This window comes from Prinia subflava, chromosome 17 (assembly GCF_021018805.1).
Source record: "Prinia subflava isolate CZ2003 ecotype Zambia chromosome 17, Cam_Psub_1.2, whole genome shotgun sequence".
Lineage (NCBI taxonomy): Eukaryota > Metazoa > Chordata > Aves > Passeriformes > Cisticolidae > Prinia > Prinia subflava.
In genome coordinates this window covers 11442811-11466856 of record NC_086263.1, presented here as the reverse complement: position 1 = coordinate 11466856, position 24046 = coordinate 11442811, and the positions used below count along the sequence as shown (strand labels likewise).

The following is a 24046-nucleotide window of genomic DNA, read 5'->3' as shown; positions in this document are numbered from 1 at the left end:
ACAAGCCCTCTTTATAAACCACTTTTATTTAGATGGGAAGCCCGCTCGGGATCTTACAGTGTGGCATCACAACACCCAGTAGTGGGAGCGATCGTATCGCATGGGGAAACGGAGGGAAAAACAATATTCACAGCCCTTCCAAGGCCCCCAGGGTCACCTCACAGGCCACCACCTCATGGCGCAGGGGCGTCCTGCCCTGTGACTCCTCCCCACCTCCCGACGTGAAACTGGGAGAAACCGGGCGTGGAGACCGGACCGGAAAGGGTTCATCCCCGGGAGACTGTGTTCATCCCCGGGAGAAGGGGTTCATCCCCGGGAGAAGGGGGTTCATCCCCGGGAGAAGGGGGTTCATCCCCGGGAGAAGGGGGTTCATCCCCAGGAGAAGGGGGTTCATCCCCGGGAGAAGGGGTTCATCCCCGGGAGAAGGGGGTTCATCCCCGGGAGAAGGGGATCATTCCCGGGAGAAGGGGATCATTCCCGGGAGCACGGACCGGCTCCGTGGGCTCTGCCCGGCGCCGCCGAGGCACCGTCAGGAGAGCGCGGCGGGCCCGGAGATGGCGCCGCCCGCGCGCGAGCGCGGCGGGTAATGGCGGCGGCGCTGAGGGAAGGGGAGGGGACAGGCCGTGAGGGCAGCGGCTGCCCCGCGCCATCGCCCCCCGCCGGCTGCGGGAGGGAGACAGGGAGGGAGGGAAGGAAGGGAGGCAGGAAGGGAAAGGAAAAGAGAGGCGCCGCTTCCGCCACGGCGGGGCGGGCCTGGGCGGAGAGCGGCGGCGCTGGCAAGGGTAGGGGCGGTGAGGGCCGCGGCCTGGCGGGATGGGGGGTTCCTGTCTCCCTGTCTCCATCTCTCTCTCAGGAAAAGCCGGGGTGGAAAGCAGGGCTCGAGGTTTCCCCTCTTTACCAGCTACCCTCGTTAGCGGGGCCCCTGTCAGAGGCAGCGGGGCCATACAGGGCCAGTGATGCCATCACTGCGGGGCTGCCAAGTCCTCCCCAGTCAGGGGTGCGGGTTTGCACTGAAATTAACTCATGCGTGGGTATTTAAAATTATGGGAAGGATTCAGTCATTTGGTAGCCCGTAGCGCATGCTTTTAATCTAATGTTGTCGTGCTGGCGTTGTCGTTTTGTTCCTTTTCGGAAGCGATGGAAGCGAGTCCCATCGTGACGTCCAAGCAGCGGGAGGAGGTGGTGCACGGGGTGCCCACGGAGGTGGTGTGCACGGCCTTCTCCAACTCGGTGCTCGTGGTGGTCACACAGTACGGAAAGCTGGGCACCATCGTCTACGTGGACCCCAACACCATCGGCGACAACGTGGGCAGGCCCTCGCTCACCACGAAGGTGCTGCTGGGCAAGGATGAGGTGAGAGCGGATGCGAAGCGCAGAGGCAGCAGGGATAAGGGGGAAATGTGGTAGGTGGGGCTGTGCAAGTTGCCAGGGAGTTGATGAATCACAGCAGTTAAGCAGTGTTTGAACAGTGATAAGATTAATTTTAAAATGAGGAAAGAGGGGCTCATCAGAAAAGTATGTGCGCTCGTCTGCTCTTGGACATAAAAGTTTAACTAACCGTGAGTGGTTTGGCGATCTGTTGTTTTGTGTCCTACAGGATATGGATTGCTTCTGCATGTTTATGGAAAGTTTGATAAAGCTCTGTTGATTTTAGGGTTGCAAGATTAAATATGCAGCCATTGATAACCTTTTTGGATTTCTGTTCCAGTGAGTTTGTTTTCCTTTTCAAGTCTGTTTTCCTACCCTCATCCTCCCCTGTCTATGCCAGCCCCATAATGGACTTTAGTTGCCCACTCCCAAATGTGCCTGCCAGCACCTTCCCTTGATAAAGTTTAATTTGTTTTGCTTCAACAAAATGAGGTTTTTATCGAGCATTTCACAAAGCTAGAGAGAAAGCAGAAGCAAATGTGTTTCACAAAGCATCAACTGGTCAAACATTAAAACAGAAAGTTACAGAGCTACAAGATTATGAGGCTTTCCATCAGGGTTGAAGCTATCACATATTACTTGCTAGCTTTAACTAGAAAAGCTATAGCAGCACAAGTTCCTGATTCTATCCCATGACTTCCCCTTGTGGAGTTCTTTCTCTTAAGCAATAGCCTTCCCGTTTTGGATTGGAAATATTTTGCTTTCTCTGCTTTGATATCTGCTAATGCTGACCATCTCCACCCCCAAGCTTATTTTGTGTTTTATTTGGAAATGTGAAGTGCTGTGTTTACTTTGTTCCATTCTAATCTTAAATGATTTTAACTAGCTTAACTGATCTAAACTTCAAGAAAAGCCTTTCACTAGTTTGCTGCTTTTCTGCTTGTCACTGTTAACATCCTTCTTTGGGATTTTGCACACTTCCAAACAGCAGCTAAAATCAAGCAAACTCATCCTTCTGACAGATACACAACTATGGGTGTAAATAAAACCTAGAGAAGCTGGGTGGTTTGAAGTTGTGCTGGGTGAGGCTGAGTCTAGATAGTAGAAAACACCTCTTCACCAAGAGGGTGGTCAGACACTGGAACAGGTGTGAGGTGGTTGATGAGCCTGACAGTGTTTAGGAGCCATTTGGACACTTCTCTGGATAATGTTTTAACCTGGTCAGCTCTGAGTTGTCAGGCAGTTGGACTAGATGTCATAGGTGCCTTTCAAGTGAAAGAGTCAATGCTGTTCTGATCTATTCTTGTTAAAGAAACCTCATGGAAAAGATTATATCCCTTTTTTTGCCGCCTTCAGCCTCACTACTTCTGGTTTTCATTAGTCTATTAAAATAGGAAGCAACATGTCTGTAACACCAGGCATACAAAAAGTGTGTATATAACACCATTTAGGGGTCTCTAGGAATTACAAAACAGCTTTTTTCCAGGGCTTGTCAGTGGAATATCCCCTCTTCAGAACAAATTTTTAAACAAAAAAATACTGTACTTGGAAACTTCTTTAGAAACCTGGCTGTGAAGGAAGTACAGGCATTTGGATCCACAGCATCTCATATAATTTAACGCTGGTGCTATAGTTCAGGTGGGAAGATTATGGAAGGAAAGATTCTCCGTACTGAGTTTCCCAGTTTTCCAGACAGTGCTGAACTCAATTCAAATGCAGCTCCAATAAAGTTGTTTCAGGTTGGGTGTGGGGTGGCTGGCACACTCCTGGGACCAAACTCTTCCCTTTTAAGCTAGTTAAGAAAGTGCTGTCTAAAGTTCCCTGTCCCATGGCTTACCTTTGCTCACCACGTTGGAACTGCTCAGTAAACACTGAGCTCAGTCTGAGTCCAGGATCAACAGGTTCTCCACGCCACTCTGGGACTCCTCCTCTCCCAACTCCTGCAGGAGGGCTCTCCCATCTGTAGGAATGTACATCTGTATCCCTTTGCTTTTCAGCCCCTCGTTCATGTCTGTGCCAAAAACCTGGTGGCGTTTGTGTCACAGGAAGCTGGGAACAAACCCGTTCTCCTGGCCATGGCTTTAAAGGACAAGAGCATGGAAGGAATACAGGCTCTACGAGAAGTGATCCGAAGTTGCCAAGTGTGGTGAAGTTGTGCCATCTGGATTCAAGGAAATGATCTTGAGTCCATGACTCATCACCACCTATTTAAAAGGACTAGAAATGAAAACGATGGAATGTCTTTGTGGTGGTTTTGGACATCCTGAGGAATTTCATGGATTTTTCTCTACTGTGTAGAACATTTGTGGGTTTTGTTACTGGGACAGGTTTGCCAGTCCATATGGACAGTGAGACAAGAGCAATTGTCTCAACATAGGAGAGAAGTGCTACTTTTATCATGTTGGGTGGTTCATTTATTTGGGAAAGGGCTCTGCTCTGCACATGTGTCCTGAAGAACAGCAGATGCCAAGCTCTGTGGCTGGCATACCATACCTCAAAGGGGGAACACCCAGTGCAGAGGGAATAAAAGAAACATTGACAAATCAAATTTTACCTGTTTTCTTTTTTGCTCTGTGAGAATCACTTCAATTGAAATACAAGCCTTGGTAAAAAAAATCAACAGTTGTATAATGGGAAAGATTGTCTTGCCTTTTTTAAGGAAATGAGTCCTAAATGGCTGCTTTGTCCTTATGTCCGTTCCTTTCTGGATGTAGTCTGAATTAATTTTCTACTTTCACTCTGATTTTAAAGAGAGGCAGATAATGATGCTCTGCAAATTTCATGAAAGCTGATGTCAGAATGGAAGACAGAAACCCAAAATAGTGGAAAGAAAATAATCTCTGCCAATGGATTACATGGTACCGACACCAGAGAAACAGAACCTCCAAAGGCTGATGACCTGCAATGAGCATCTGCCTTAGGAGATGTGGGGACAGAGGGTTTGAAGGGTTACACAGGATTGTTTCTGCCAAGTCATTTACAAAATGTGTCAGATGAAGTTGTATGAGGTGATGCAAAGATTAACAGCCAAACTTTTCCCTTTTGCTTGGAAAGCACTTGTTTTTACATCTTGTAATAAACAACAACAAGTAGTAAATTTTTAAATGAGCTGTTACACACTTTTGTCACTTATGAACTTGACAGCACAGATGGAAGCCAGGTCTTGGATTCTGGGCAGGGAGGAGTTGTGCTAAGACCAGTTGGTACATCAGAATCAACACAGAGCCTGTGCCCAGCCCACGGTGATCCAGCTGCCTGGTCATTTCTGTTGCTAAAAAATCCCCTAAAGTAGAAAAGCAGAAAATGGATTTTGAAAGGACTCTTCTCTGAAGTAAGGGTTATTTACAGCATTTAAAGGGATTATGAGAAATGAAACTCCTTTTTAAAAATACATTCAAACACTGCAGGCTTCCAGCTGCCCTTGACAAGAAACTTCATCTAAAAATAATTTTCAAAACTGTGCTTCCAAGAATCAAAGATTCGCATCTGCCAGAACTATAAATTTTTCCTCTTTTACACTTCCCTTTTTTTTGTCTAGGAAGGCTGAGAGAGGCATGTGGAATTAGTTATTGTCAGTCTTGCTTTGCTAGTAGGGATTCTCTCCTGACACAAAACTGGTGCTCTTCCTGTGTCTACAGCTCCAGCAGCTTGTGGAAAATATACATAAATTAGCAAATTGGATGGAAATTGCATCTTCCACTGTGGTGATAAAGTGGCATACCACTGCTGTGCCCCAAAGTGCTGAGTGCTAAATGCCAGGCACAAGTTAAGCACCTTCATTTCCTGGCTGTGTATTTACCGCCAGGTCTGCTCAGGGCGGTGGGTGAGGAAAGGACGTGGAAACCTCTCTGATCTGATGCTCGGAGCCAGGACAGACTTACCTCGCTGCCTTTCTACGTGCGATGAATTAGAGCACGAGCAATTGGTCCTTCGACTTTGCACCTCTCTGCTGCACAGTGAACCAAGGGGAAGGCCTGCCCAAACAACAGGCACAAGGTGCCACCAGCTGCCTGCCTTTTAGTCATCGCTCTCCTCCAGGCAGCGATTAATTCCCAATTGCTGGGAAAGCTGTGTCTGCCACCCAGGCAGAGCTCTTGCCCTCGGCCGCAGGACGTGTGCTGGGTGGGGGGCAGCGGCGCCGGGCTTTCCATCCGTGTTTGCTTTGCGGGCGTGGGTGCCGAGCGCGGCGGACTGGAAAGGTGAGTTGGGCAGCTTTTCTGCGGGAGACAAAGCCCGACCTGCTGCTCCAGCTCCCGCGGGGCCCGGGGCGCAGGGAGGGCGCTGGCGGGGTGAGCCGGGCACAGCGAGGGGGTGCCGGTAAGGTACGCGGGGCGCCCGCGGGCCCGGGCACAGCTGGGGGACCCAGGGAGCAGCGGGGACCAGTAAAGTGCTGGCAGGGAGAGTGGGACGCGGACGGGGCCCAAGGCGAGTGGGGCACTGGTGGGACCCGCGGAGCAGCGAGGGTAACTGGGGCAGTGGCAGGGCCCGCGGCCAGCGGGCGGGCAGGGCTGGGAGGGTGTCCGGAGGAGGAGTCTGCAGCGGTGCAGGTGGAGGAGGGCACGGGGGATGCAGAGGCAGGTGCACGGCAGCCAGACTCCCTCCCGGAGGAGCCCCAAAGGGTGAGTGGGGCCCTGAGAGGGTGCACAGCAGCTGGGGGAAAACCCACAAATCTGGGTTGACCCAGCCATTGGTTCCGAGCACCTGTGGGAGTCGCTGGGCGGGCAGAGCCTCCTCCAAGAGCCCTGTGCCTGCGTCATCCCCTCCTCCAGATGGGCTGCAGGGAGGGCTCGATGCTGCCCTGCCGCGATTTGTAGCTGTGTGCTGTAGGTCCTTCCTCCTGAGTGGCCTGATGGTGGTGTGCAGAGGCTGGTCCCGTAAATAACCCGAATGTCCTGGCTTTATCTGAAAGCAATCAGGAAGAAAGGCGTGTCTCCTGCTCTGGTGAGGCTAAGTCTGGATGCTCCCCTCTCGGGGATGTGGGTCAGGGATCTCAGAAGCACTGCTGGGGGGCTGCGAGGGCTCACCTTTCCCTGCTGGCTTGCTTCACCCCACAGGAGGCTGCCGCCGAGATGGGGATTTTTCCTAGGTGCTGCAGGACACAGGGAGGGATGTGAGCTGGGAGTGTGGGCTCTGGCAGCCTGCAGATAGAGGGGAATCCCTGGCAAGGTGAAAAGCCCCATTGCAGGTTGCCTGCCTGAACGCAAGCTTCACTTCTCAGTTTATCTTCTCAGTTCTCACTTAGAATCTCTAATATCCCAGGCAGTGTGTGTAACAGGTAGACACTGTATGGCAGGTGCCTGCAAGGTGTCTGAAAACAGACAGATTGGCTATGGCTCATCCCATCGAGGGGCTGAATTTTGCAACTATTATTCCCGGTGTCTCCTTGCTGCCTTTGTTTAGGAAGCAAATGGCTCTCTAACTGCATTGAATTGCCTGACTGCCTTGCACGGCCGGGATCTAATTACCTGTGGAGCTGGGAGCCCTGTCGCCGAGCGGCACCGAGGCTTTTGCTTTTAATGACTTGCTCTGCCATGTTCAGAGTGTGACAATGTCGGGGAGGCTGCCAGGACTGGCTGTTGGTGCCACCGTGCTCTCACCGCGATGGCTGGGAAAGTTAATAGGAGATGGGATGTCTTGGGCCAAGCATCTGTGGCACAGCACTGGAAACAATAAATGGATCTAATGGAATGCACAGCTCTCTGCCATGTCTTGGGGAATAAGCTGGATCACTAGAAAAGTGACTAGAAAAACACAGCTAGAAAGAGTGAGCTTTCATCCTGCTCTGTCATGATGCTCTGGCAGAGGCAAAGCGTGGCCAAATCCAGCCTTTTGGCCCCAGCCAGCAGCAGGGCAGCCCCAGAAAGAGTGAGGAGTGATTGAGAAACGGGGCACAGCCGGACTCTCATCTCCCTCCCTGTGCCACGAGCTATCTCCGTCCTCCTGTTAATGTTTACAAGGCAGGTCCGGCAGCATCCAAGTCTGTCCAAAGACCACATCCCGCCCCGGCTTTCTCGGGATCCTTTTTCCTGCTGGCCGGGGGCAGGACCACAGGACGGTGGCGGGGAGGAAGAACGCGGCTCCCTGCTGCCTGTGTAACACTATCGGCCCCGCTGTCCCCGCAGCCCGCTCCAGCTCCGCTTCCCCGCGGGTACTCCGGGTGAGCTCCGGAGCCGCCGCCCGGGCATCTCCGCTTACACGCGGCTGCTGCCAGGCGGAGCCGGGGAAAGGTATTTTTAGGGCTGTTGATCTGACACCAGCTGAGTTTCCTCTCCTGTCAGGTTGGGATTCGGTGAGAGGGCAGAACAGGGAGCTGCGGGGTCAGCTCTTGCTTTGCCTTGTTTTCAGTGTTTAATTGGACCGAGGTCATTCCCCACCACTCTTATCTACAGCAGATATTTTTATGCTTCTCTCCAGTTCATGCTTACGGTTTTATCCCAGTGATAGTTACCCAGCAGCTAAAATATTTATTTATTAACAATGTACTGAGAAGCATCTATATTGTTAGACTTCAGCTTGCAGGTTGTTGGTTTTTTAAACCACAATTGTTATATTTGGGAAAAAGCAGCATTCCATAGATTAGCAGAAGAAGAACCCAAACATGGCAGTTTATGCATCTGTTGGCCTTGAGATACGAAGCTGCCCTATAAATAATTGCTTATTATTAGGTCCTTGCTGTCTGGAGCCGCAGGGTACACGGTGTCCATATGCCCAGGCACCCTCTGCACCAGGAATGCTCAGTGCCTTGGGGCAGCTGGCTTCCAGGAGCACACACCGAGCAGGGAGATGCCACAGCACTCCAGCATCCCCAAAGGGCAGCAGCTCTGCCTCTGGCATGGCAGGCTTGCTCCCTTGTGCTTAATTTGGGTGCAGGAGGGACCGCTGGCTGTCCTTCAGGTCTTGGGGTTGGCACCGCTGGCACACTGACACCCCCACAATCCCAAAATAGCTGAGTGAAGAATGTGGGTGACACCAAATGTCTGGTTTCTTGGGCAGCCACAGGCTTTGCTCCCAGCAGGCCACACATGATGAAAGGAGCCAAATTTGGGGGGAGGACCTGGTATTTTCTGGGCTCCCAAGGAAGATGACACAGGTGTCCTGATGGCTTGTTGGTAAGGGACTCTTATCCTGGGTGAGGGATTGGTTTAACCCTTAAGTCTCTGGTTTCTGATGGAAAAGGGTCCTGAGCCACAAGTATGAACTCACAGGGGTGCAAATATGTACAGATCATTCCCTTTCAAGTGGAAGTGATTCCTGAAAAAGCAAGGAGCAAAGCTCAGAAGGAGAAGTGTCTTTTGGGAGACATGGGAACTGCATAGACCTCCTCAGGGAAAAGAGGGTCTGCTCTTGAAGGATATTTGCATTTTCCTGCTGGGAGAAGCAGACCAAATCATGGCAAATGGGCTGGTTTGGGTGAGGGACACCCTTGAAAAACCCTGAGGAGGAAATAAACCTCACAGGAGGTTTGTACATGCTGTGTGGGCTGGGAAATCTGCTGGGACCTTCCCTGTCACCAGCTTACCTCGCTCCTGCCTTCCTGCACCACTCCCCTTCCCTGTCTCTCCCTGCAGATGAGTAATGCCACACGTGCTGTGCCCTCTCCCATGGCCCCTGGCACACCGGGGCCTGGCACAGCAGCCAGGCTGGCCTCAGCCCCTCCATTCTCAGCTGTCGCCCTGCTTACGGCTGCCCACAACAACTCCCAGGACGGCCAGCAGCTTTTCCTGACCACGACAGCAGCGCACGTCATCTCTGGCATCTTCGTGTGGTCAGCACTCATCCTCACCTTCCACCAGGTACGGGCTGCAGCAGAGATAGGGCTCAGCACAGGGGCTGACATGAGGGAGAAACTATCGATTGCCCCCAAGTCCATTGCAAACCACTCAGCTCCAGATAAGTATTTCTTCCTGTTGCTGCCCAGAGGCGATATCCCTGCTGTCAGGAGCTTGGTGCTGGCAGCTCGTAAGGATGGACTTTGCCCACACTCTCCCCAGGTGGTTGCCAGAGCCAGGAGAGGCTGCAGGGCACTGGCACTGCCCAGAGGCAACACCCAGTGGGGCATTTGGGGTGTTTGGGGTGCACAGCACCTGCTGCCTTAAGGCATACCCTGAGTGGGCATGGTTCAGGGGGCTGTGCAGGCAGCCCTGAGGCAAGCTGCTCTCTCCAGGCACTGGGATGGGGCTGCACGGGGAGGGCACATTCCTCACACAGCCCAAGAAAGGGAACCTGATTTCCACATGTTTTCATGCAAGACATTGTCTCAGGGACCAGGATGGAGCCTGTTGTGTGTGCTCACTGCGATGGGTCTGTGGTGGAAAGCTGGCAGAGCTCTCACTCCAGAGAGGAGGGTTAACACAGCACTCCTGTGGGCTTGGGGGCACCTCTAGTCCCCATCCTGATCTGTGGCAGCCACAACTTTGCATGCTGGGCACTTTGCAGATCTACACACACCTGAGGAATTACACCATCCCCAAGGAGCAGCGCTACATCATCCGCATCCTCTTCATCGTGCCTGTCTATGCCTTTGACTCCTGGCTCAGCCTGCTCCTCCTCGGCAGCCACCAGTACTACGTCTACTTCGACTCTGTGCGAGACTGCTATGAGGGTGAGCACAGCAGCTGCTCAGCAGGGAGGCTGAAGGCAAAGCAGGGCTCTTATCCTGCTGACCTGTCTCTGGAGTGTCTTGGATCGTGAAGTGGCAAATCTCCATTGCTTTCACTTCACATTCTCCCTTCCTCCATGCAGAAGTTTTCCCCTTCCTTCTCTTTCTGCAGCAGGGAGGGGATGCCCCGTGAGCTGGTGCCTTTCAGACACAGGCTTGGAGAGACCCCAGCACCACAGTCCTGGGAAAGAGGTTTTCTGGCTGCCTGTGGGGTAGAAGTGCAGTTTCTCTAAAACATGAGGCAGATGTACCCAAGAAACTGGGGAGCTGGGGTGTGTTGAAGTGCAAGGGAAACTTGCCAGGATTAAGGCTGTTTTTCTACCTTGTTCCTCTCTTCTTCAGGAACTAAGTTGTGTGGGCATTTGCATTACTTCAGGTTTGGAGTATATGAAAAATAAGTAGTGGGGATGTCCAAGAAAACTGTTCAGGACCTGCTCCTTGCTGGCCACCAGCCATTGGTGCTGCCCCTGAGCAATTCTGAGGTACTTCCATACAGATGGTCCCTGGATAGACTGTGTGTGTCCAGAGGAGCTGCTGTGTCTGTAATGAACTCTGTGCACATAATGTGATGTGTCTGATTCCACTTGGAAGTTGGATGGATTTGACCTGTTGCCCCTCTCACTGGGCTCCCACCAGCATCCTATATCTTGATGCAGTGCCAGGCTGGATGAGGAAACACCTGAGCAGGAAGGAATGTGAGATGAAACAACCTCCTCCAGGACTTCATCAGTCCTGCTGATCATGTCTGCCCTTGCCTTGGCAGCTTTTGTGATTTACAGCTTCCTGAGCCTGTGCTTCGAGTACCTCGGAGGGGAGAGCACCATCATGACAGAGATCCGAGGGAAGCCCATTGCGTGAGTCCCAGCATCCCGTGACTTCCTTTTCCACCCATTTTCCCCACCCAGCACCCCCAATGGCATCCCCTTGTGCTTCCAGGTCCAGCTGCTTTTACGGGACCTGCTGCCTTCAGGGTATGTCCTACTCCATCGGGTTCCTGCGCTTCTGCAAGCAGGTGGGTACCCAATGGGGAGATTGACTCCACTTCCCTCAGATCAGGGCTCTCTGGGTGGCAGGTTCCTTCCCCACTGCCCTGCCAGGGGGGCTTAGCTTCATTATTCTCTTAAGATGCTGGTTTGGAGGCTTTTTTCCTCTGAGGGAGGCAGGTCACCAGCTTGCTGGCACCTGGCCAGCAGCAAGGCTGCTCGCTGTCCTTGCCTCTGACTCACTGCTGAGTCAGGGTCTCCTCCCACTGCAGAGCTCAGATTGCTATCTCTGTCCAGTCCCAGGTTAGCCTGGATGCTGTCTCACTCTCCAGGACTGCACTGTGGGCTGAATCCTGCCACCCGTCTGTCCCCAAGCCCTCTGGTCCCCCACCCTGGACTGACTACACTGCCTTTTGGGAGCTGCCTTCTGGAAGCCCAATCCCTCACGTCTGCAGACCTTGTGCTGATTCATATTTCACCCCATAGCACTGCTCTCTCCTCTGTGTGTGTGTCCCTGGAGCAGAGGGGTGGGATGTGGGGTGTGGGATGTGCTGCTGCCCGTGGTACACCGTGTCTCTCCCCTGTGCAGGCCACGCTGCAGTTCTGCATTGTGAAACCCCTCATGGCAATCATCACCATCATCCTGCAGGCGTTTGGGAAGTACCACGATGGAGACTTCAAGTGAGGATGCTGGGTGGGGCTGGGGGGGTGAATGGGAGAGGATGGATCCCTGCTCCATCACCAGTGTGTCCTCCCCAGGAAGCTGCTCCATGGACAGTGAGAGCACTGTGAGCCCAAAGTGCCAGGGAACAGAGACTCACTGCCCCCAAACAATAAAGGGACAAAACACCTGTGAGCCATAATAAATAAAATAATAAATAAAAAGAGGTCCCACCATCAGAGGAGAAACTGCTACCTCTGCCCTCCTCCCCCTCCTGGGCTGTGTTCTCCCCCATAGCAAAGCCATGCACCTTCCCCTTCCTCATTTGCTGTCTCTTTGCCCCCAGTTGCACTTGCTTTGCTCCCCACAGCTCAGGGCAGCAGCTTTCTCTCTCTCCCTGCCCACAGTGTCCACAGTGGATACCTCTACATCACCATCATCTACAACTTCTCTGTCAGCCTGGCCCTTTATGCCCTTTTCCTCTTCTACTTCGCCACCATGGACCTGCTGCGCCCGTTTAAGCCGGTGCTCAAGTTCATCACCATCAAGGCCGTCATCTTCCTCTCCTTCTGGCAAGGTGGGTCCCACCACAGACACCCAGCACTTCTCCCCCCATAGCCCCACCTGGATCAGGGGTGCAGGAGCAGAACTGATCCCTCTTCCCCCCCACAGGGACACTGCTGGCAATCCTGGAGAAATGTGGAGTGATCCCTGAAGTCCAGATCATCGACGGGAAGGAGGTGGGAGCTGGGACAGTGGCTGCTGGCTACCAGAACTTCATCATCTGCATTGAAATGTTCTTTGCTTCCATTGCCCTGCGCTACGCATTCACCTGCCAGGTGTACAGGGAGAAGAAAGAAAACTCAACAGGTAACTCTTCCTCACTTCTTCCTTTCTTCAATGACTAAGGAAGGAGGAAACCTCTCCTATTTTATTAGTATCCCATTACCAATGGGATGCTAAAAGCTACAAGAGGAAATTTCTTTATCCTGTTTTCCATGCATTTCTTCTTCCTCTTTCCTCATGACACACACAAGCTGAAACAAGGGGGCAGGTAAGGAGACTTTGGTGTGGCTGGGCAGGATTAGGGGATGGTGGTATTACCCCCATGCTCTTGGAGAGGATCTATCCTCTTTGGAACATGGAGCTGGGATTGCTTTCCTTTTCCTTGGAACTGCAAGCTGACATGGCTCACAATGAGCCCCTGATCTTGAATTTCTAAGGAAAAGTGTCTTGGATCACTTGGGCTCATGGATTGTCCACTGTCCCATCACCCTCCTGCTCTCCCCGTTTTGCAGCAAACCTCGCCCCGATGCAGAGCATCTCGAGTGGGCTGAAGGAGACCATCAGCCCCCAGGACATCGTGCAGGACGCCATCCACAACTTCTCACCCACGTACCAGCAGTACACCCAGCAGTCGATGCAGGAGGCAGAGCGCAAAGAGCCGGGGGAGAACGGGCACGTGGCCTCCAAGATAGATGGACAGAGCAGCAGGAAGAGCAAAAACATTGAAAAGAGAATGCTAATCCTGTCAGATGAGGAGCTGTAGGAGGTATCAGAAGAGACACTGACACTGAAGAGGTTTTAACCCCATGCAAAGGGGAGGTGTCTTGAGGCTGAGACAGCCTGGGCTAATCAGAGTACTGAGAAGCCAGAAACTCTATCCAAAAAGCCAGTCTCTGAAAGGGAAGATGCAATAACCCAGAAAAGGTTAAGTCAAATAGTGCCAGCTTCTGCTGTCATGGATGGAGCTGTGTTGGACCCTGTGTTGCAGCCTGGGCTTTGCTGCCCCACTGCTGCTGTCCCTGCCAGCCCTGTGCCAATGCTGGGGATGCCAGGCAGCGAGGGGAGCTGGGTGCAGGAGAGACCAGCCGCCCTCGCCCTCCTCCTCCAAGCAGTGCTGAGGCCTGAGAGAAATGCTTTTCTCAGCACAGTTCTGCTCTAGTTTCTCCCAGTTTGAGTAAAAAATGATCTCCAAGGGCTCCGTGGAGAAAACCAGCCCAGGAAGGTGACTTCACCTCAAAACCCGGTAAAGGTTGAAAGACGTCATTCCTTATTTTTACATCTTTCCCCCTCTCACAACAAAGCTTATAGAGATGTGCAATGACCTTAACCATGGAGGAGTAAGTCATCCTCTTCTCCTTCCAGATGTGGATGCAGCTGTCCAAGTAACTCCCCCGGGAGTGTGGCAGGACCTCATTGGGACTAACCAGAGGTCTGCAGCTGCATTTCTGAGAGCTGCCGGTGACAGAAGTGCTTGTTTATGTCTAAACCAGCTTATCTCTGAACGGATCAGAAGTTAAAAGGGATTCCAGCTTCCTTATCAGAATCTTTATTAGGGGACCAGACTGTGACTGGTGGTGGTAGGAATTCACTTACTGAGAACTGCCTGTTCCTCCTAACCCTTCACAATTCCCTGTCCCTAGGCTTTGCCTGTGCAAAGGCAAGCAGGAGCTGAGCCCAGCGGGGTGACCATGGTGAGGATAGAGAGGTGCTGAGGGATGTTGCTATGTGGGGCAAGACTACAAGGCAAGGAAAGATTGTGTATGGAGGGATGCTCCTCATTTCAGTGATGGTGAGCTCACATCATTCTGTTAAGACTTCCTCTCCTTTCTTCCTCAATTTTTAGTCTAATTTCTATTCTCCTGTTAATGAGATGATCACTGGGAATGAATTTAGGCACTGGTTGGGCTGTTGTCTGAGGTGGTAGCTGGCTAGTGGAAGGATGAAGGTGAATCTACAGCCTCAGATTTGGAGTCATGTGGCAAACAAACCAATGGATAAGGCTTGGAGCCCTTTTAAACACAACTCATAGAATTTGGATCTTTTTATTCCCTGCTCTTAAGCTGCAAAATGTAAATCACAACACAAAATTATTTATTTCTTTTTCTAATAAACAGCAATTTCTAGCACAGAGCAAGCAAGCGTTTTCACTGAGCTCAGCAAGCAAAGCCCACGATCTGCCTGTTCCTGCTATAATGCTGATGCTCTTAAGCTTAACGTCCTCCCTGCCCCTCAATGCTGGCCCAGCAGAAATACCTGCACACGCAGCATCCTGCACATTCTGGCATTCCTACAGGATTTGTGCTCATCTTTTTGACTCCACAAAGAACGTGCGTGTCTCCTGCTTCCTCTCCTTGCACAGCACCTCTTCCAACCCTCGCCTAAGCTGTGGATGCAGTGGTTCAGATGTGCTGGATCTGGTTTAGGAGAGCTAAGCCCAGACTCCAGCACCAACAAGACAAGCTCTGTTTATTATTATTATTATTGGAGAAATCTTACTATGCTATAATCCAGACTCCACATAAGCAACCTATAGTTCAGCCAGTTCTGCAAGTCCCTCTGGTCTGAAGAAGCACTGCTCATACCTGCTCAGCTGGTGAGACTGCTGCCACTTTTCCTGCAATAAGGTCCATAAACAAGAGCCAGTTGCTCTGCACATCCAGGCATTCATCCAGGATCCTGCACATCCTGGGAGCAAGACTGTCCTGCATAGAAAGTGCAGCCTCAGTACTCAGGGACAAGGCTGCTTGGCTTTGTAACGCAGCCAGCACTGAAGCAGGGACATCTCAGCTGAACATCTTGGTCTTCACCCCTCTGGGAGAGGGTGGCCACAGCTGCAGGAACAGAGGCTGCTCTGGCTCCTGGGGCGAGGACAGACTGCAAAGGTGATGATGGCACATCTGCTGGCGCACTCGCAGCCGCTGAGATAAAGACTTGCACAAGAACACAGCAAGAACTGTGGTTGTACTTCATTGCACAAATGATCGACTCCGGTGCATAATGGGCTGCCTCCATTGCTCTGCCAGCAGGTGCAATTCCCACTGCAGACAATAACATTTGCCTATTTATGTCAAGCCCTGATTACTGTATTATATGTAAAACAGATCTTTCTTGCAAGCCAAACAAGGGGAGGAAGAAAAAAAAAGAAAAAAGTCAGCTGTGACTCATGCAAGTCAGCAGTGTGATACCAGCCTGAAGGAGCCGTGCTGGGCTGGACACCAGCTGGCTGCCGCGACGGCAACAGCAGGCACCCTCCCTGCTCCAGCCGGCGCGAGCTGGGCCTCCTGCTTGTCCTTTTTCTTGCAGAGGGGAGAGAGGCAAGAGCTGACGGCTCAGGCTGGGCGCTGTCACAGCCCTCAAACCCTTAAGCTGTCAAAAGGCATCCACGGGGGATAGAAATGCCAACGGTGGTGTAGGCTGGACGCGGTCTCCTCTGCTAACGCGTCTCCTCCACCTCCTCGACAAGGACACGGGGAAAGCTGGCGGCGAGCACACGGGTGACCTACACAGGAGCCTGCTGTGCCTGGAGCCACGCCAGCAGGCAGCCCGGGAGGAACAGGCGTCTCTCTCTGCCAGCAGCAGGCTCCGGTGGTCGGCAGATTTGTTTTCCCGTTGTCGCTTGTCCTCGGGCTTTCCCCAAGGACGAGGCTGAGCTGCAGCTATCGGAGCTCCTGGTGCTTTTTGGACTTGGATCAGGAAGGTTTACACCCAAATCATGTCAGGGATGATCGTCACACCCTGCCACTACACCTGCAGGAGCTCAGGCTGACCTTCCGAAAAGCAGAGGGGAAGGAAGGCAGCCGCTGGCATCGCAGCATAGGCAGCTCTCACAAATGGCTGCTCACTACACAGCACCTAGTCAGAGACAGACACTTCTTTTTTTGGGTGCTAGCACTTACCAACAAGTCCCTGGGCCCAGCTGCTGACAGGCACCAGACTGCCAGACCTGCACCAGAGAGCAGGATTTGTGCTTTTACCACCCTGCTCACAGAGACCTTATATGCTCCTCCCCTATGCATGGTGAACGTTGAGTTTTCTTTCACTTCTGAACCTTCACCTGGCCCATTCCTGATGCCCTTTTCCTGCTGAACTAATGCTCCTCCCTCCCTCCAACAGCCATAACTGGCCTACCCTCCCTGTTCCCTCCATTGTCACCAGCTCCTTGCTGCAGCGACTCCAGGCAGGAGCCAAAGGAGCTGATCATGCTTTTTTTGCTCAGCACAGAGACTGCCATCAGCCCCGGGCTTCATCCACATGCCTGCTCAGCCAAGCCTGCCTGGCCCCACCTAATGACCATCCATTACCTGCTGACACACAAAGCCTTTCAGCCCTGCTCCTCTCCACTTTGCCCTCCCTCTTAATCCCAGCTTTGGCCAACACACCCATCTCTCTCCAACCTACTGCCTCAACACAGGCCAAGCGTTTTACCCCCTTCAGCTGTTCCCTCAAGAAAGTCAACCACTTGAAATAGGGAATTAATGCCAACACAACCCCTGAAAGCTCACTGGCACAAGGTACCACCTTTTGAAAAGCCCCAACAGGGAAAAGCAAAAAGATGAAGTATGGATGTAAGGAGTTAAAGCAGTTTATTCACAAGCAGTCACAGAGGGAAACCGTGAAGGGATATTTCACAACCCAAAGGAAGAGAGAGGAGTTTCTCTCTCCAGCACTTCAAGCCAGGTCACAGTGTCTCCAAGCCACAAGTGGCTTTGCTCAGCATCACGACTGCAGGCAGGTCCCTGCTGAGCTGTCAGTCCTGTTTGTGCTAACACAGACACCCACAAAGACAGAGCCCCTGCCTTAGGAACAGACACACACGGTCTGAGCACGGGATCGACCTGACAAACACCTCAGACACGACCTATCCCTGGGGCACGTTCCAAGTGTCCCAAGAGAGCACCACAGCAAGGCTGAGATGGGCTCCAAGAGGCTGGCTCAGATGATTGCAAAAGCCCAAACTGCCATCCCATTTGCCTTAGCCCAGCCTGTCTCCAAAAACACATCGCTCACCGCAGCACCACAGCCAGCCGGGTGCTGCACTGGGGACAGGCAGCAAAAAAAACCCCCGAGGAAAACACTCCACTGAAGATCAATTCAGGCTCCAAAATGCTGACCATAGACCAGGGCAAGTCTGAAACCAGAAAATGCTTTATTGGAAAGGTACAAAAAAACCAGTCACTGCAGCTAAATTTACAGCAATAAATTACGTTGTGGCTGTCAAGAGAAGTAATGGACACATACACAGGGCTATTCGCCTTACAAACAGGAATCCACATTGCTTGGTATATCAATAATTTATTTTATAATAAAAAAGCAGCACAAAAATAAATATTGAAATGAAATTACTGAGTAACCACAGAGGATAGAATGAGCTGGTGATAAAAAACAACTTAAAACAGAAGACTTCTATCATTAAAAAAATGAAAGCAAGTATCCACCATCTACAGAAACACCCCAGCAGACTGAAATACAGACGAAGGAAAACAAATCCACATTACAAAAGTTTTTCAGTTTTGTTTTGTTTCTTTTTTTTTTTCCTTTTCCCCCCTTTTTTTTCTTTTTTTTTTTTAATCTTTTTTTTAAATAAAAACAATCATGACAATGAAGTTTAAATGATTCGAGAGAGAAAAAAAACTGCCACCTTCTCCTCCTCCCCGGGTATGAGCCATCCCGTGGCACAGCTCGCCTCCACCCCGGCCCAGTGCCAGCACCTCGTCCCTCCCCACCGTGGCACCCAGGTCTCTGCACTTGGCTGTCTCCTCCTGGCAGAGCTGGCAGAGTTGGGCAGGAGCAGAGACGCTGCCTTGTTCCAAAGGGATCTGGAGCTACCCTGGAGGGAAAGGTTCCCCACTCCCGACAGAGAGCACAGCAAACTATGAGAACTGAGGTGTCCCTTCCCGGTCCCTGCGCGACGCTTTCCTCTCCTGCCTCCCGCCCAGCCCTCGGTTCACACTGCGAATGGGGAGCAACCAAAGCAAGGCCAGGCCCAGGGGAGAGGATCCCAGCACCCAAAAAAGAGTCCCCGCTCCTCCTCAGCAGGGTCGGGGGGACAAACTAAGAGGGGCAGAGAAGGGAGCCCCGGCATCCGAAGTACTGCAGCAGAGAGAGGCGCGGCCGCGGGGACGCGCCCCACGCCACCGGCTCCCCGCGCCACGCTCGCCCTGGGTGTCAGGCTGGCAAGTGCAGGACGGAGAGAAAAAAAAAAAAACCACAACAAAACAAAACAAAAACGAGAAAACACAACTGAAACAAACCGAACCCCAGAGGAATGCAACGCGACAACCCCAAGCTGGAGGGCCCTCCAGGGTGGAGGGTGGAGGAGCTGGGTCTCCAATGTGATCAACAGCTTTCGGGTCATTCCTCCCTCCACGTTACCTTGCAATTCTGATCCCTCTGTGGAAGTTTAGCCAGGACATTTCATTCCCCTCCAGGTCACCACCCAGGGAGCCCTGGACTGGCAATTTCTTTTAATAAAGATTTACAGTATCAAACTTGGAAAAAAAATTAATTTTTTTCTTTTTTACGAAAAATCTGTACGATAAAATGTATATAATTATATATTTATATATATATTTCTCTCTCTTTAAATATTTCCACGTGGTCCTTATGGATATCCAATATGGATTACCTACCATGGCTATGGTATCAACAGCTTTAACAACACCCAGGCCTCTTGTTCTTTATCGAGTGACCAGAGATTTAAGTGCCTACCAGCACTAAACTAGCAATCACTTGGACAAGCCTTTGGCACCCTTCCAAGAACTGGAAAAAAAAGAAATACTTGGCCACAAGGGAAGTGCCACATAAAGATATGTTTCTCAACTCATTCCAACAGCAAGAAGACCCCAGGAACAAAGTTCGACCTCCGTCCCCTTCAGTGAGACAGGTCTGATTTCCCCGGAGGGGTGTCAAGGGCAGCCAGAGGGTGTTCCTATCTAGCCAGGAATGTTACGGAGCTCTGGAGCTGTTTTAAAGACTGGAAGCATTTGGGCATTTTCAAGTCAACTGGCCTTTTTCATTAAAGTTTTCATTTAAAGCCCCAACAGTGCCAGGAGTCTCCATTTTGCCTGTTTTTGGAGGCACCTGTAAGGTCTGGGAAAGTGTCCAATGTCTGTGAGCTGGAGAACATGAGAGGACCAGGAAATGACCGTAACATCTTTCTCTTCCTCAGCTTCTGCTGTGGGAGTCAATAACTGGTACTGATACACAGGACATCGATCTGCCTGTTTGGAGACAGGGAGGGAATGGAGGAGAAATGAGGTAACACTAAGTGTCATCCAAACTCTACGTGTTGGAAAATCACTTGAAGGAAACTCCCTGCTCCCCTCCAAAACATGTGGATCTGGCAGGGGGAACGAGCCTTCAGGAAGCATTTTGCTGACACCCTTTCTGGCTCAGTAAGGTCACGGATGTCGATGTTGGGGACTGAATGAGAACCAAGTCTGAGGTTTCTCTTTTCATTAACCTATTTCACAAAGGATCCTTCTGGGAAATCCAGAGACTCCGATCACAAGGTGAAAAAAAAAAGAAAAAGCAAGCTAACAATTTCTTCCAAAGACAAGTAGGGCTTCACTAAATTTCTACCAACTTACTGCCATTCAAGGCAAGACAAAGCCTCAAACAACAAATTATACTGGGTGTCAGATGCCAGTTCACTGTCCTCTTTCCAACAACGGTAGCACTTGATTATTCTCTTTCAGTCCAAACCACTTATGAATTCTCCGTGATCTTTGTTTTCTGTTCTGGAGCCCAAATTCTCTGAGCTCTTCTCCTCATCTTAAACCTCAGCAATCTCATTCTCTTCTCACCTGCATGACAACAGGCATCGTCCATTCCACAAGTCTCTGACCTGCCCTACAAAACACACAGTCCCTTTTCTTTCCTACTTCAAGAATTAAAAAAAAACAACAACAAAACACACAAACACCAACATAGCTATTTTTTTTTTTTTTTACAGTGACCTGGAAACATTCATCGTTTCACCTTTCAGCTTCCCAAACCCTGCCCACTGCCAAGCCAGAAATCCCTCTCCCAAACCACTGCTCAGAGCCAAACAAACAACTTCTCAATCCCAATTCTTCTGTCCCCTACACGCACATTGATTTTCCATCCTGCCCTCCCTGCGCCTCTCGGGACAACTCACCCACTTGCAAGAGAAAGCATCAAGTTTCAGGGTCACATTCACACAGGTTGTCTGAACACTGAGGGTTGTTCACTGTACTCTTTGGATCCCAAATTCAGCATCTGATGTGCTATGGAGAGGGAAAGACTTTTCCAAGCTCACATCTGACCTCCCCATAGCCCTTCTCTGATTGCTGAGGACTGGTGAGCGCAGCTCTCCAGCTAAGGATGCTCACTGCTAACATACCAATGCTTTTGTCAAAGAGGAGACCCTAAGCTTCTCTCCTCCTGGCTGAATGCTATTGCCCTCTAGTTACACTTCAGTGCTTTAAAAACATCCTTCCGAAATACTCTGCACAAACCCCTTCACGTAGTGCTGATCCCAGCAGAACTGTCCCACCTTCTCTCACAGCCAATTCTGCCTCCACCAGTAATACGTGCAGCATTTTTCCTCCTCATCTCCCCTTCTCCTCCCCATCACACTGCTCTTCACAGTATTTACTGTGCCTCCCTCCCTTCAGCTTCAGGTAACCCAGGAAAAAAAAGCTGCTACTTCAAGACTGTGGATCATTTGGAAGAAATAAACTGCATAAATATACCCAATTCACAGGCACACCTTTGGGAAGGAGCTATCAGGAAACTTGGGCTTGGAATAAAGGAGGCTGCAATGTAGTTTTTTTACAGGCCACACAGGTAATGGGGCATATTAAAATATGTAAAATATATATTTTTCCATATTTTAACAGCATGGATTGAAAACAAAAGGTTATTCTTAATGGGTGTGGTCAGACCAAGCATTTATCTCCATCATCCTCCCACTCCCATCCACTCTTAGCAGGCTGAAATCAACCCCAAAAAGCCTATATTCCTGCCCTCATAATATCAAATGGAAGTGGGGAAGGTAGGGGAGATCCTTCTTACAAGGAGTAGGAGGCCACTAAAGGAAACTCTTTTTCCCATACATTCATCTCACACGATGATTCCTACGGTCCGTATGTTTCCTGGCTCTTGAGCATCATTCACGAAGACTCCGGAGGCTCCTCAGGTATCTTCTCCCAGCTGGAAAGCTGCCCACAGCTGAGAGGGGTTTGTGGAGGCAGAGGGAAGGAGGAAGCAGATCTTGCAATTTGTACTGCATACAGAGCTCAAATCCTGGACACGAGAGGTTGATGGAGCCACTGAGTCCAGACAGAAGCAGCCAGTTAAGTTCCCTTTGTAGGAACCCTTTGGGTTTGTTTGTTTTTCTCTTTTCTTTTTATTTTCTTCTGGTTTTTTGCACTTTTGGAAGAGACTTCTTAAAATGCCAATTCTTGACGTGACCAAGGACTCCGGAACAATGCATAAGAGCCTTATCCCCTCCCCTCTGAAAGGCTGCTAGTTCCCCACACCGAGGGCACTAGGAGGCTGCTGAAAACGGCACAGAACTGGATGAGATTTCGGCTGATTTCACGATGGTGATGACACTGGTGGTGGCAACTTTGGTCGGGGTAATAGGCCCTCGCGCCACAGTACGAGCAAAGGTCTGGAGTGCTTCGTACTTGGAGCGCAAGGCATCCAGCTCTAGCTTCATGCTGCTGTTTTCTCTGGCCAGCTTCTCGACCTCTTGCTGCAGCTCAACCCGCTGCCTCTCGAGCTCCTCTTTCTGAGTCACACGCTTGATGCGGCAGCTGGCAGCGTAGCCCCGGTTCTTCAGCGTGCGCCTCCGCTGCTTCAGACGGATGACCTCCTCTTTGGTGAGACCCCTCAGGTGCTGGTTCAGCTCCCGTACGGACATTGACACGAGTTCATCATCACTCAGCACCGGGGCATTCTCTCCTGACTCCTCCTTTACCTGCAAATACCAACAGCACAGGGGTAGCAGCAACTCGACGTGAGCGGATGCTCTGGGCAGCAGAAGGGGAAAAGGCCACCCCTCAGCAATGTGACATCCCTAGCTGGAAAACACCCTGGATGTGCTGTGGAGAGCACAAGCTCTACTAAAATATCTGGGTTAAACATGGCAGAGATCTGAGTACTGTAGTTGTGTGGGTTTGGGTCACTCTCTTAGGTCAGAGAAAGCAGAGATCTTTACATACCCATTGTGAACCCAAACAGCAAGATTTTCAAGAGGATAAATGTAAAGTTGGCTGAAGCCTTTTTTTTTTTTGTGAAGTCCTTCGTCAGGACCTGGAATCCATAATGAATGCTAAAGATGACACCTTTTCCCAGCACTATGCTGGGACACCAGTGCAGCATCTCAAAAGCAGAATAGCTCCTTGTGTGCAGGGCTTAATTCAGCATTTTGTGGTTTTTCGTTGAAGATTGCTCATTTCAGTAGTGAACAAAATCAACCATGCTTGGCTTCAAGGACAGCCTGATTTGGTTTTGCTTGGGCAAAGCATGTAATAACTGAAGTTACATGAGAAAAGCACCAAGGCCTTGCCCTTTCCTCAAGCACATTTGCCACCACAATTATTTTCAGAATCACAGAATTGTTTAGGCTGAAAAACACGTTCAGTATCATTGAGCACTTTTAAGACACCATCCTTTTGTCTTTTCAGAGACTGCAGGACATATGGAATTAAGAGCCAAAACATTAAAAGAAATTTGAACAATGTATGAACAGCCCTGGCACAGACCACCACCAAGCTGAGGCATTTACTGTCTCACGGGTCTGGGGGACACCAGCTGAACAAGTCCCTTCCCCAGTGCCTCCCCGTCCTGACAGTAAAAGTACTTCATTGCCAAGACTGGGAGCACTGGTTTCAGGATGCTGGCAATACCTCCTATAGTCAGAAGTCTCTTGGATAGCTGCTGGGATATGCCAGCCTCCCTGCCATCCCAGACACTTCAGGCCTCTTTCTGGGTAATGCCAGTATTCTCCTACCCTAACCTTTCCTGTAGACAGTAGGAAATTGTATCAGCACTCCTTTCTAAGAGTCTCTCGGAATGAAAAAGAACAGTTACGTACGACCAACATCACACAGTTCTGCGACAGCCTCCCCAGCCACCCAGCACCACCCACTCAATTTCTTCCCTACCTTTAATGCCTTGTTCGGTTTGGGATTAGTCGTCATAACCTGAGCACAGTCTTCCGGACAAAACTGCTCAGAAATTGCAACTGGAAAAACAAAACAAGGTTTCCAGGTTAATCTCGGAGACGAGGGCAGGAGGAAGACACCCAATCCCTCAAACTCCCAAAACAATCACCATTAAAAGAAATAAACACACAGTTGTTTGAAGCACTGGGATGGATTCAGATATCATTTACCCTATTCAGATAAGACAGAGAAAAATTTGTGCTGACAAGCTTTTTAACAGCAAGACCAAGTAGTCTGCTGTTAGCCACGCTAAGATCCAGCAGAGAAGATAGGACAGGGAGGAAAGAAGGACACCCACATTCATCTGTAAACAAGAGTCACACTAAGCATCACGCACCACCTTGCCATGTGCCACCCCTTCCCAAGGGGAGAATGGAGCGTGGCCTCCAAG

The 24046-nt window shown here is 50.8% G+C and overlaps 3 protein-coding genes and 1 long non-coding RNA gene across 17 annotated transcripts in view; 2 read left to right on the top strand and 2 right to left on the bottom strand.

The window, feature by feature from the left end:
* The first annotated feature begins 558 nt into the window (after window positions 1-558).
* Window positions 559-3916, top strand: PSMG3 (proteasome assembly chaperone 3). 4 transcript variants are annotated; one of them, XM_063414388.1, is made up of 3 exons: window positions 559-583; window positions 1136-1353; window positions 3366-3916. In XM_063414388.1, exons 2-3 carry the CDS (start codon window positions 1138-1140, stop codon window positions 3516-3518), a joined length of 369 nt encoding a protein of 122 aa, XP_063270458.1. In that variant the 5' UTR covers window positions 559-583; window positions 1136-1137; the 3' UTR covers window positions 3519-3916. The 4 variants fall into 4 exon arrangements, with proteins under 4 accessions (XP_063270458.1, XP_063270455.1, XP_063270456.1 ...); XM_063414385.1 differs by lacking the exon at window positions 559-583 and adding an exon at window positions 626-782; XM_063414386.1 differs by lacking the exon at window positions 559-583 and adding an exon at window positions 721-791.
* Window positions 3917-4057: 141 nt separating this feature from the next.
* Window positions 4058-6195, bottom strand: LOC134559536 (uncharacterized). Its single transcript, XR_010082527.1, has 3 exons — window positions 6070-6195; window positions 5250-5585; window positions 4058-4651 (listed from the first exon to the last, which is right to left on the bottom strand). It is a non-coding gene; the product is annotated as an uncharacterized LOC134559536 (long non-coding RNA).
* Window positions 5431-18033, top strand: TMEM184A (transmembrane protein 184A). 6 transcript variants are annotated; one of them, XM_063414370.1, is made up of 10 exons: window positions 5666-5690; window positions 6196-6309; window positions 8937-9161; window positions 9805-9970; window positions 10791-10881; window positions 10964-11039; window positions 11600-11691; window positions 12079-12248; window positions 12344-12541; window positions 12970-18033. In XM_063414370.1, exons 2-10 carry the CDS (start codon window positions 6256-6258, stop codon window positions 13218-13220), a joined length of 1323 nt encoding a protein of 440 aa, XP_063270440.1. In that variant the 5' UTR covers window positions 5666-5690; window positions 6196-6255; the 3' UTR covers window positions 13221-18033. The 6 variants fall into 6 exon arrangements, with proteins under 6 accessions (XP_063270444.1, XP_063270445.1, XP_063270443.1 ...); XM_063414371.1 differs by lacking the exon at window positions 5666-5690 and adding an exon at window positions 5734-5987; XM_063414374.1 differs by lacking the exons at window positions 5666-5690; window positions 6196-6309 and adding an exon at window positions 5431-5567.
* MAFK (MAF bZIP transcription factor K) overlaps window positions 17966-24046 on the bottom strand; it is a 13800-nt gene continuing 7719 nt past the window's right edge. For all 6 annotated transcript variants that reach the window (XM_063414378.1, XM_063414382.1, XM_063414383.1 and 3 more), the window contains exons 2-3: window positions 23596-23675; window positions 17966-22406 (exon numbers count right to left, since the gene is read on the bottom strand). In XM_063414378.1, coding sequence (XP_063270448.1) covers window positions 21972-22406; window positions 23596-23631 — 471 coding nt within the window. In that variant the 5' untranslated portion in view covers window positions 23632-23675 and the 3' untranslated portion in view covers window positions 17966-21971. The remainder of the gene's footprint in view (window positions 22407-23595; window positions 23676-24046) is intronic.

What these genes read in the sequence shown, in the direction of transcription:
- PSMG3 (XM_063414384.1), top strand. An exon ending in TGCTGCTGGGCAAGGATGAG is followed by an intron (nt 1,354 to 3,365) that starts GTGAGAGCGGAT and finishes TTTGCTTTTCAG; the next exon opens with CCCCTCGTTCATGTCTGTGC.
- TMEM184A (XM_063414370.1), top strand. Translation starts at nt 6,256, where the DNA reads ATGTCCTGGCTTTATCTGAAAGCAATCAGGAAGAAAGGCGTGTCTCCT. An exon ending in ATCCGAGGGAAGCCCATTGC is followed by an intron (nt 10,882 to 10,963) that starts GTGAGTCCCAGC and finishes TTGTGCTTCCAG; the next exon opens with GTCCAGCTGCTTTTACGGGA. An exon ending in TACCACGATGGAGACTTCAA is followed by an intron (nt 11,692 to 12,078) that starts GTGAGGATGCTG and finishes CCCTGCCCACAG; the next exon opens with TGTCCACAGTGGATACCTCT.